This window comes from Trichomonas vaginalis, chromosome IV (genome assembly GCF_026262505.1).
Source record: "Trichomonas vaginalis G3 chromosome IV, whole genome shotgun sequence".
In the NCBI taxonomy this organism is placed as follows: domain Eukaryota; phylum Parabasalia; order Trichomonadida; family Trichomonadidae; genus Trichomonas; species Trichomonas vaginalis.
In genome coordinates, this window is record NC_067206.1 from 7,958,667 (window position 1) to 7,969,551 (window position 10,885).

The 10,885-nt window shown below is 31.1% G+C and overlaps 5 protein-coding genes and 3 pseudogenes across 8 annotated transcripts, besides 4 other annotated features; 2 read left to right on the forward strand and 6 right to left on the reverse strand.

Annotated features, from left to right (window-relative positions):
• The first annotated feature begins 1,542 nt into the window (after positions 1–1,542).
• Positions 1,543–2,578: a mobile genetic element.
• Positions 2,579–4,272: 1,694 nt separating this feature from the next.
• On the forward strand, positions 4,273–5,659 carry TVAGG3_0049670 (uncharacterized protein; the record flags this gene model as incomplete). Its single annotated transcript, XM_001298638.2, has 1 exon — positions 4,273–5,241. The coding sequence occupies one exon, from the start codon at positions 4,273–4,275 to the stop codon at positions 5,239–5,241; it is 969 nt and encodes a 322-aa protein (XP_001298639.2).
• An 80-nt stretch (positions 5,660–5,739) lies between these two features.
• Positions 5,740–5,866: a mobile genetic element.
• Positions 5,867–6,186: 320 nt separating this feature from the next.
• TVAGG3_0049690 (2-5A-dependent ribonuclease family) lies at positions 6,187–6,363 on the reverse strand (the record flags this gene model as incomplete). The annotated part of the gene is made up of 1 exon (XM_001301507.2): positions 6,187–6,363. One exon carries the CDS (start codon positions 6,361–6,363, stop codon positions 6,187–6,189), a length of 177 nt encoding a protein of 58 aa, XP_001301508.2.
• Positions 6,364–6,756: 393 nt separating this feature from the next.
• Positions 6,757–6,938: a terminal%2Cinverted (terminal inverted repeat of Maverick-1B transposon ID:TVAGG3_0049700).
• Positions 6,757–10,885: part of a mobile genetic element that runs on past the window's edge.
• On the reverse strand, positions 6,939–7,259 carry TVAGG3_0049710 (uncharacterized protein; the record flags this gene model as incomplete). Its single annotated transcript, XM_001301508.1, has 1 exon — positions 6,939–7,259. One exon carries the CDS (start codon positions 7,257–7,259, stop codon positions 6,939–6,941), a length of 321 nt encoding a protein of 106 aa, XP_001301509.1.
• TVAGG3_0049720 (uncharacterized protein) lies at positions 7,409–7,645 on the reverse strand (the record flags this gene model as incomplete). The annotated part of the gene is made up of 1 exon (XM_001301509.1): positions 7,409–7,645. The coding sequence occupies one exon, from the start codon at positions 7,643–7,645 to the stop codon at positions 7,409–7,411; it is 237 nt and encodes a 78-aa protein (XP_001301510.1).
• Positions 7,697–8,151, reverse strand: TVAGG3_0049730 (annotated as a pseudogene). Its single transcript has one exon. A coding segment is annotated over exon 1 (455 nt).
• On the reverse strand, positions 8,182–8,436 carry TVAGG3_0049740 (uncharacterized protein; the record flags this gene model as incomplete). The annotated part of the gene is made up of 1 exon (XM_051220971.1): positions 8,182–8,436. The coding sequence occupies one exon, from the start codon at positions 8,434–8,436 to the stop codon at positions 8,182–8,184; it is 255 nt and encodes an 84-aa protein (XP_051105957.1).
• Positions 8,963–10,216, reverse strand: TVAGG3_0049750 (annotated as a pseudogene). Its single transcript has one exon. A coding segment is annotated over exon 1 (1,254 nt).
• Positions 10,262–10,607, forward strand: TVAGG3_0049760 (annotated as a pseudogene). The gene has a single exon. A coding segment is annotated over exon 1 (346 nt).

Below are 10,885 nucleotides of genomic sequence, written 5' to 3' on the forward strand. Positions count from 1 at the left end.
AAAATGAAAAAAAGAAGAATGTTTTATGCTTATTCAATTAATAAGGATTATGAATATAGCATCAGAGTTTTAAAAAAGTCACTTCACCACCCTTCGGAGACCTCGGACAAAATCGAAAAAATTTAGACCAAAATCTACTTTTTCGACATAAAATGTATGTAATTTAGAGGTGGGAGTAAGCACAATGATGAACACATGGATAGTAGAATCATATTATCCAAAGTTGAAAAAAAACTTGTTTTAGACGAAAAATGCGGAATAATTTCAAATTCTTTTAATTTTAGGATTTTTTAAAAAATAACCTTTGTTATAATATCTGCAAAGGTCAAGCAATGATATCTTATAGGTAATGTCCCATGAAACTGACTGTATGAGGAGTTTGGTACCTTAAGATCATGGAAAAATTGAGAGGATCAGTTCACATCGGAGAGAAGCCACCCTTAAGAAATCTTCGATCATAAAAACGTAAATATAGTATATGTATTTGATTTATATTAAATATTAATTTGTGATCAATTCAATTTTACTCAAGAATTGGAATATTTTGGTCAATTGTCTTTATCGGTGCGACAATTTTTTTTCGAAAAAAAATGCCCATGCCTAAACAAAAATTTGTCCATCATTCATGTTGGGCAATTTTTTAAGGCTTGAATGGGATGATTTTTATGGGGCAGATCTTTCCATTACACAATATGAAGGCGAAACAACAAATCTTTTAAAAAAGGATCAAAATTACTAAGTAAAGCGTTGCCTCTTTGCCGAAAATATTAAATCAAGTGCTATCAATTTTCAAACTTCGAAAAATACAACAAAACTATTAGTTGACGAAACGCAATTTTTAAATTGTAGTAATTCCAATAACGGAGGATGTTTATACTTCTCCAGTGAAGGCGAATGCGCCCAAGATCGAATAATAAGTGACTCATCAAAAGTAACATCAAAATGGACTCAAGGAGTTCATTGTTATTCAGATGTTTCAGATAAAGAATCATTCCAAAACAAAATTGTTTCATCTTCAATTACTAAAAGTGGAGAAAATAACTTAGGAGATGTAAATATTTACCTAAAAAATGGAAAAATTAATTTCATAAATTCAAATATTTCTCATTCAAAATGCTATGCAAGAAGTGTTTCTTGTTTTGATTGTTATTTATCTGATTCAAAAGTTTTATTTTCTATATTTTATGATAATAAAGATAATACTCCAAGTAGTTCTGCCCCTGTTTACCTTACTAATTCACCATCATCAACTATTCTATTCGAAGCAACAAATTTCCAAAATATTACTGATTATTATTTAGTTTATGCAGATTCTTCTCCAACAAATATAACAAATTGTTGTTTCTCAAATAACAAAATTTCTAATTATTATTTCTATGTATATTATGCCAAAATTACAGTTGATAGATGTTTCATTGATGTAGTAGATCCAAAAACAGGAACATATGTACAAGGAGCAGTTGAAATAACTAACAAAATCCAAGATACATCTAACACAGATATTTGTAAAGTATACTATGAACTCGAATATCAAATTCTTAAGGGTGCACACGAGAGGATCATGTAAACTTCAGAATTTAGAACCTTATTTTTAGGCATTATCTTGGCTACCTATTTAGGCTCGAAAAGCAAAAAAATATCAAAAAATACAACTTGACTCCATTATGACCCTTTCATGGAGGTAGTTTTTATCCGCTAGTATTTTCCCTTTGAATCTCTTTACAATTCGAAATCAAATTCAAAACTCAGTAGAAGAAAGGAAGAATCGACTTACTATGGTTGTAATACGAATAAATACATATATTTAATTATTTTTATTTACATAATAATTGTTTGAAGCTCATATTCCAACAAATTTTTAAATAAAAACATTAAAATGTTGAAAATGTTCATATATTTTAATAGGGTTTTGGCACTTTATTGAGGAATTACTACATATATAGTCGAACTGAACTTGATATTTTGAAATTTAAATTATTTATCAAAATTAAAATTTAACTTGAAATTTATAATTATTTAGTCATATTTTGCATAATTCTAAGTAGATTTTGTAAAAAATCAAGAAAGAAAAATTTAACGTGCTTTATTTTTTCTTTTTTATAATAATACATATTATTATATAATTAACATATTCATAATGTTTCACCCTTTCAAAAATATCCTCCTCCTCTCAAATAAACGTACATACGGGTGGCCTCTTTTTTCAAAAAATTAAAATTTGAAATTTTGGGCTCAAATATTAGAGATTTTTTCAACCTTCAACGATATATGTTGTCTATATCAGACCTCCTTTCTTTTTGATACTTAACATTGTTCCTAAATCTTAGCCGTTAAGGCTGTTCTGAAAATATTTTTTTTTCGAAAAAATTCGAAAAAAATTTTAAAATTCAAAAATCCCTTAATTCCTGAGGATTTTGGAAAAAGTTTTTACATGAACATGTGTATATTATATGAAGTATATTGATAAGGTAAAAATCAAATTTTATTGCATATTCATCGAGAAAATAAACTAACGAATCCCTCAAAATTGAGAGGGTAATCCTCCTCCTCTCAAATAAACGTACATACGGGTGCACCCTTAAGTATATCAATAATGTTTTCTTAGTTTACATATTATTGATATTTGTATCATGCTGAAATGTGAGATCAATTCGATTGTATCATCGCTTATCTTGATGTGGTAAATTTTTGTCATTTCAACTATAAATGGAATAATTATAGGTTCAAAACGAACAGTGTAAATGTCGTCGAACATTTCAATGCATACGAATTTGAAATCAATATGTGTATCTTCTACAAGGTACTGATCAATGTATGATTTAAATTTTTAGAAAATTATCTCTGTTTTAGTTTAATAAAATAATATTGCGCGGTGAATTTGTATCTCAAAATTATGTAACTGTATCGGTAACAACTTCAAATGTCTTATTGACAAGATTTGTAAAAAAAAATCAAAAATATACTTGAGATCATATAAATGTGCTCTTCTCTTTATAACGTAAGAATTGATCAAAGATAACATGTGTACTACTGATTGATTTTGGAGGATTGCTATGATTAGAGACGATTTGATTAAATAATTCAATGAAAAATGGACTATTTGATTCATCAATTAGGAGATTCGATTGTTTGTATTCGATTGCACTTCTGCATTTGGTGAATTAGTTGTATCGTAAATCAAGGAAAGTTAATCATCTGCTGTGATACTCTTAAAAAATTAAAAGAACGAATTTTTTTTCTAAATACAATTAATGGCATCAGATGATTAGATTACTTTTTTAGAAATCATCAATCAAATTTGGCATATTTTTGAAAGAATATCTAAAGACAAGACACCCAATAAGAGTTTTTGTGCATACGGTTCTCGGGCGCCTATGTCACATTCACAAAGGACTCCGTCTTTATTAGCAAACTCAGAAGAAATGTTTAACTAAAAGAAAAATTATTTCATCAAGACTAATAAATGTTTTAAAAAAGCAAATCACATCATTAACATATCAGTTTTAATTACAAAACTCAACGATACATAACAAATTTCTTCGAAATTTAAATTCTCATTAAAAAATTCTTTTGATACAAATTAAATAGCTACATATTCGATTTTCCCATTGATACGAACTTATTGTTTTCATTCAAGATTTACAAGAAATCAAATACTTATTTCACAACAACAAATATCTATTTTTACTCAAACACGAGCATGTATTTACTAATAAATTCATGTTTTTACATCATTACATTTGACAATACTATCAAAACAACCCCAAAATCAAACTAATTTTCGATATTCTTTATTCAGACCAGAGAATTCATATAAATCATCGATTACTCAAATTTAAGTATTCATTTAATGTAATAATTGTTAGATATTAGGCGTTTTATATAAAAATTCTCCCTATTTCAAATTTTCAAGCGAATTAAGTCGATATTTCATACATTTTATAATATACAAATCATGTGTAAGTACAATAGCTTTAATTATTTACAATATTGATCATTTTATTACGAAATCCAAAAATTTAATCAGCAAAATCGATGTTTTTATATAAGATTAGAATGATTTACATCATTGTTTCCATGCACTAGCTGTTAAAATGCTGATGACAGCTAAAAGAATCGCAATTTCATAACTTGAATATAAGATTCAAATGAATCGGCATTATTTGACATTTACATCATTGAAATGTCAAATAATGCCGATTCATTTTTTTGATGAAAACAATGAAATTCAATCACGATCTTCAGATAACAGTATCAAAACACACATCAACTATGAATAATTTACACTTTGATCAATTACCTGATGATGTTTGGAAGTTATTTTACAATACATCACCTAAATCAGAACCAATTCAAGGTACAAATGTTACAGCAAGATCAACAAATAATGAATGCTTCTTATATAACTGTATATTCATCACCATTACGACCAATAGTGCCATTTATTTTACGAATACAAACAATAAATTTCTTAACTCATATTGTTCATTTACTAATTGCAGCAGTAATACAGATGGTGGATCTATCTACTTTAACTGTGATAGTTCCATTGTCCAATACCGAACATGTGGCTACAAATCAAAAACAAACTCTCAAGAAGGACATCATTCATATGTTAAATTAGTTTATAATTCAAATAATAAAAATTATCTTTATGAAAGTTCTTTTTATGAATGCGGAAATTTAGAAAAATCTTTTACAAATTATCTATTTTATGGAAATATTGAAGTTAAATCAATCAACACAAGTTTCTGTGAAGCAGCCTGGGACTCAGGAATATATTTAGGTGATCCAACAAGTCTAGGTAATGTAACATATTCATCATTTTGTAACACAACATCATATTATACAATTTTATCATTAGAAAATGGTAACTATAATTTTAATTTTTGTAATGTTTTGAATAATGAACATAAAGAATCTGATTATAGAACATTCTATGCATTTGGATCAACTGTTCTTATTGAAAACTGTTCATTTCTTGGAAACACAGGACCAGGAAAAGAATTTTATCAAGATTATTCTGGTTCAATTACAGTTAAAGATTCTTTCTGTGACAGAATAATAGATCAAACATATGGATCAGTTACAACAAATAATGTTCAAAATATATATTCTATTCATAATCTTTCTCACTTTTCATCATATCTGTGTGAAGCTGAGTTTCCTATTATAGATAAAAAGCCTATGAGATCTGCTTTTGATTTATATCATCAATTTTCCTTTAGACGAAGGCGTTAATATTCATGATTTATGAATTTATATAATCAAAAAATTGTAATTAAAGACCATTATTAACGAAAGCATTCATCAATTGTTTAATATCAATTGAAATATGAAAAACTTTATATTCAAAAGATGATGCGGCTTGATTTCTCAATTTAATTTTCAAAGAGTTCGTATTTGTTACAGTGAATTTAAATAATTAGTACTGATATAGTAATGCAATAATATCGGGAACATGGCTCTTAATTTCGAAATAGGTTTTCTTTGTAAGGCATCTAAGTATTAACAAACTGATATTTCAATAAAGAGTTCAATATTATAATAGAAATTTGCTATGACAGAAAGAATAAAACTATAGCAAAAAGAATTATTGTTATTTCGATGATATTTTGTAATATTCTTCGTTTACAAATGATTGGACATTGTATCTTGGGGAGATGTTGGATAATAAATTTAACGATTTCTTATTCAATTCTATTATATCATTGCTATCTTGAAGTGGAAAATTTTTCTTAAGAGTGCACTTACACCTGTATTACATGTCCTTCGATTCAGATGTTTAAGGTTAATTTTCAATGACACTTCACGCCATTTGTCAGAAATTTGAATTAAAGTCAGATACGCGTAAGTGCACCCTTAAGAACATTTGTCATTACAAGTATAAGTAAAGACACTCAAGATGCATTTTTGTCATTCAATAATCTATTCTCTCGCTATTGCAAACAATTTCAAATGTCGCATTCAATTTCTGTGTAATACAATATCATTCACTAGGATCAGTTTATTCATAACTTTACTCACTTTTCAACATATTTCTGTAAAGCAGGATAAATATGCTTCCAATACGTAACATCATTTATCATTTTCCTTTAGACAAGTGCGTTAATTTTTCAAGGATTTATTATTATCGTTTTTTATTATTAAAAATAATTTTTTTACAAACAAAAAAAATAAAAAAACTCATTTATTTAAAAGAAGATTAATGATATCTTCGTTCTTTGTCTGGAGTGCGACGTCTTTAGCTGTGTGTCCTTCGCTGTCAACAACACTCAAATCGAGATCTTCACGAGAAAGGAGAACTTTGACAACTTCGATTTTTTCGTTTTCAATAGCGTTGAAAATAGGAGTTCGCTTCATCATGTTCTGACGGTTGACATCGACATTTTCGTGTTGAAGCAACTCTTCGACGAAACTAGTTGAGCCGCATTTAGCGGCAACATGGAGAGGTGTCCACTGGATTGAGTCGACGCAGTTCAAGTCAACGTCATCTCGATCGGCGAAAAGACGGATTAAGTCTGAGAAATCATTAGATGCAGCGATGTGAAGAGGTGTGAAACTAGAATCATCAGGAAGTTGTGGATTGACATCTTTGTCGTTCAGAAGACACTCAACGCACTGTTTGTTGTGGAGAAGAACTGCGTAATGAAGAGCACTGCGATTCTTCTTGTCGACGATGTTCTTCTCGATGCCTGGAAAACTCAAGAGAAGTTCTAAAGCTTCGAAATGTCCGTCACGAGCTGCCCGGATCAAAGTTAGTAAACATATCAAGGGTACGGAGGCACTGCGCGCCTCCTTACCCCTGATATGTGAATTTGACACTTTACAAAACCGTTAACGTATATTTTACAACACAAACGACAACACTAACTTAACCTTAAATATTTACAAAGCCGCCAACCACTTCACCTCACTAATGTAAAAAATAAACGTTCTCACTTACAAAAGTATTGCAACTCCTCCCATTGCTGTGCTTCACACAACAGTTCATATTCTTCTGACTCACTTTCTTCTTCATATAGGTCAAAATCACTGTCAAAATAAATGTTAGTAAGTTTTGACAAAGCTAATGAAACACGCTTACCGTTTGTATCGTATGCTTGTATAAACTTTCCATTATGCTTGTAGTCATAAACGCTCAAACTAACTTTACCCTTTCTCCCTCGTATCTGATAGAATGTATTTTCACGAGGAACGAAGAACAAATTCTTGAACTCATGACCGTTGTAGTTTGTTATCTCAATAGTTTTCGTCATTTAATATAAATAAAATAAAAAATAAACTTAAAAATTAATGATATCACCACCCTCACACGTATGAAAACATAGCACAAAAATAAATTTAGAGTAGATGGTTAGATCTAACCCGATTTCTAACCTTTTTCTACCCTGTTGAATTCATTGCTTTATAACTCTCTTCCTTTCTCCAACTCTTCTAACTTCTTCTTAAGTTCAGCAATGTTGTCCTCATGAAGTTTAATCTTCCTTAATATACCTTCTCTATCTAATGGTTGCTTTATCTTTCTAAACTGAACTCTACCATCCTTCATAGTATGAATGTAAAAACCTTCTGGAATAGTTCCTGATTTAATGTATTCTACCAAAAACTTTTGTTTCATTGCTTCAGTGACTTTATTTGTCATTTCAATCAAATAAAAATTTTAATATTAAATAAAAATAACGTTATTTTTTCAGTAAGGAAACGCAGGAGTTTTACGATTTATTTGAGGAGTAGGTTCTGGTTTAAATGTTGGAGTCGGTTTAGGAGTTGACTTTTGAACAGGAGTTTGTACTTCCATAGGTTCAGGAGTCATTGAAGGTGTTGTTTGTGAAGGCGTTGGTTTTGGCGAAGGTGTTGGAGTTTGTTTAACTTCAGCTACTTCAGTATTATTTACAACATTTGCTTTATTTCTTTTCAACATCATAACTGCTCCTGCTGTAGCTAGCAAACCTAGTGGGAGACCATATCTTATATAAGGACTTGACCAAATGCTATTTTTGACAGGAGCTGGTGGAAACCTAACCTTGGTGAGACTGCTCTTTGCCATTGTGCAGCTCGTAAGAAATATTCAATAGGTGCTCCATAATCGTTTGGTAAAGTTTGTTTCATAGATAGTGAAGGTTCACGAGAGCTTGATGAAGAACTCATTTATAAGCTTTAAAAATAAACGTTCATCCTTTATTCCTCACCGTCGTCCGTAGCTAAGTTATAGTCATCTAATCTTATTATTGGGATTCCATTAGCACGCACCTGAATGGCAAAGCAACAATCCCTCATAAATCCAATAAGTGGCTTTGGTACATTTTCAGTTGCTAGTTCAATAGGTCCTTTAACAGACAATTTGTATGTTATTGGAGCAGTAGATGTTTGACCTTGCTGGAAGCAAAAGTCCACTTCTGTTGGAAAACCACATAAGAAAATGTGTGTTGTCATAGCTATCCCATTTATGTTCCACACTACCATCATCCACCAATGACCTCATAACATCTTCATTAAATCCTATCATATCATTGTTTGTATTGCAGGCGTTCGCAACCATTTAATAAAATACAGGTCCATATGATTTTTCGGGTTCTGCAGGCATATTTCCATAAGCTCCCATGGAAAGCTGAAGATATTTAAACTTAGGGTTCTCAAATTAACATAATAGTTGTCTTTCTTTCTAAATAGTGCCCAAATACTTTTAACATTAATAGGCGTATAAGCTGCTGTAAATGTTGCACTTGAACTATCTGTATTCTTTGAGAATGAACCGTCCATAGGAATCCAATCCATAACTTTAACAGGAAAACATAAAGCCTCGTTTGTATAATGTTCTACAAGTTCTGTATAAATGTTAGGGTCTAAAGAAGATGACTTTGGATGAATGAAACATTCATTAAATCCATCTTTGTTCGAACTAGTTGCTGGGTTACGGTTGTAATAGTAACTGTTCCACTAGCTTCTACTGCCTTCGTTATCATAGTGAATGGTTCATTCCATGGAACAAATTTATTTGTCGGTGGATTTGAATCTGAAGCAAATGCAACTTTAAGAGTTGGATGAAAGCAATGATATCATTTACAGATATAGATGTGCATTGTAAGGCGTCGCTACTGAACTTTACTTTAAGCTGAATGTTTCCTGCAAAAGCTGGAATAAATCGAATAGCTTCTAATGGAAGGAATCTTCTAACAGGAATTCTTAAACGAAGCTTAAAATCAAATGATTTTCCTGCTGTAATTGGACCACTAACAATTTGTCCTGTTCTGCATGTTCCCGAATGACTCCATACATCTTCATGTCGAGTCTTTGAGAAAACATCTACTTTCTTTATTTGTTCGGTAGTTTGTGAGTTTGAAGTTATATATGCTTCTTCTCTTGCGTTGTCTTGAGAATATACGATACGACCATTTGCAAGGATTTGATATCCAGCAACTGCATAGAAAGCGTCATCGAAACCAATCCAAAATCCTGGTGGGTTTGTTTTATTGGAACCTGAACCAATTTCTTTATCTACAATAAATTGACCTTCCATTTTATACGTAATGAATGTATTGTAAAGGTCCAACATATTTTCACCAGGAGGTGAGAGATTGAATGTTACCCATGTGTTATCTTTAGCAGTTCCAGGTTGTGATGGAATCTTTGCGTCAGAATATTTTCTATTAGTGTCACCAATTTGAACTGCATTGTCTATGATATCGAAATATGAGCGAATCTGATGAATATGCTCTGCTGGAGTAAATTCGTTTAGCTGTTCGTTCTGCATGTATTTTCTTCAGATAAAAATATCTATTTACTTCATTATTCTCACTCTTCTTCTTGGCATTCGTGGTGGAAGTTGTTTCTTGACATTTTCAATGAACTGTACATTCTCTTTTGTCTCAACTTCTTTCACTGGTGGGTCAGGGTTCTTTGACTTGGTTTGTTTTTCAATGAAATTCACGAACTTTGCAATAAGCTCTTGGTTCGTTATTGAAAGTACATCTGGCTTCTTTTCTTCTGGTTCTATTGACTTTTCAGTTTGAACAGAAGGTTTTATATGGGCTTCGTGGACTTCACCCTTGCCATACACCTTAATGTTGTCGCTTTCTGCATTCGCTAATGGAACCTTTCTTTTTCTTACGTATATTTTACCATCTTTACTCTGACTTACGTAATAGAAAGGATGTTGTATTCCTCTTGCGTCATTTAATATAATAGACTCTCGCTCTGATTTTGACAAGCTCATTTTACATCGGTTAAAGTTTTAATTTTGTTTTTTATCTGCAGTCAAATGACTCAGACAAGCCCTACGGACAAGACCCAGGGGGTCATAGATGTTGAAGCATTGAAGAAAGAAATTCGTGAGCAAATTTTATCCGAACTGAAGGAACAAAAACAAGAACAAAAGCCAGAGAGACCAAAGAGAAAACTTAGTGAAAAAAAACTTGCTGCATTAGCTGCTGGAAGACAAAAGACCCACGTTTGCTGGCGAAGAAAGCTAGAGAAGAAGCAAAAGCAAAGAAAGAGTAAATGGTTTATTTTTATCCGAATTAAATGTATAGACAAATACCTTTATCTGTTGCGTTCAGTAGTGAAAACCCTGACGTCAAAATAAAGGGGAACAGAGTAACGTTTAAGTTTCCAACAGACTGGATTGTGAACATAAATGAAGAGAAAGTACATTGGCATAACAAATATGTATATAACACGTGCTTTCAGAAAGGTTGACTTTATACTTCAAGTCGAGATAGAAAATGACGAACAGTCTTTAAGCGCCCAAAACATTCACATATACAAATACTTTAAAGACGATACAACATTGCAACAATGTATGATTTCATTTAATGAGATGTTCGAGAAAAAGTTTAACATTGAAGTACAAACTTTACAGCCTTTACGTGAGTTTTCTTCTTGC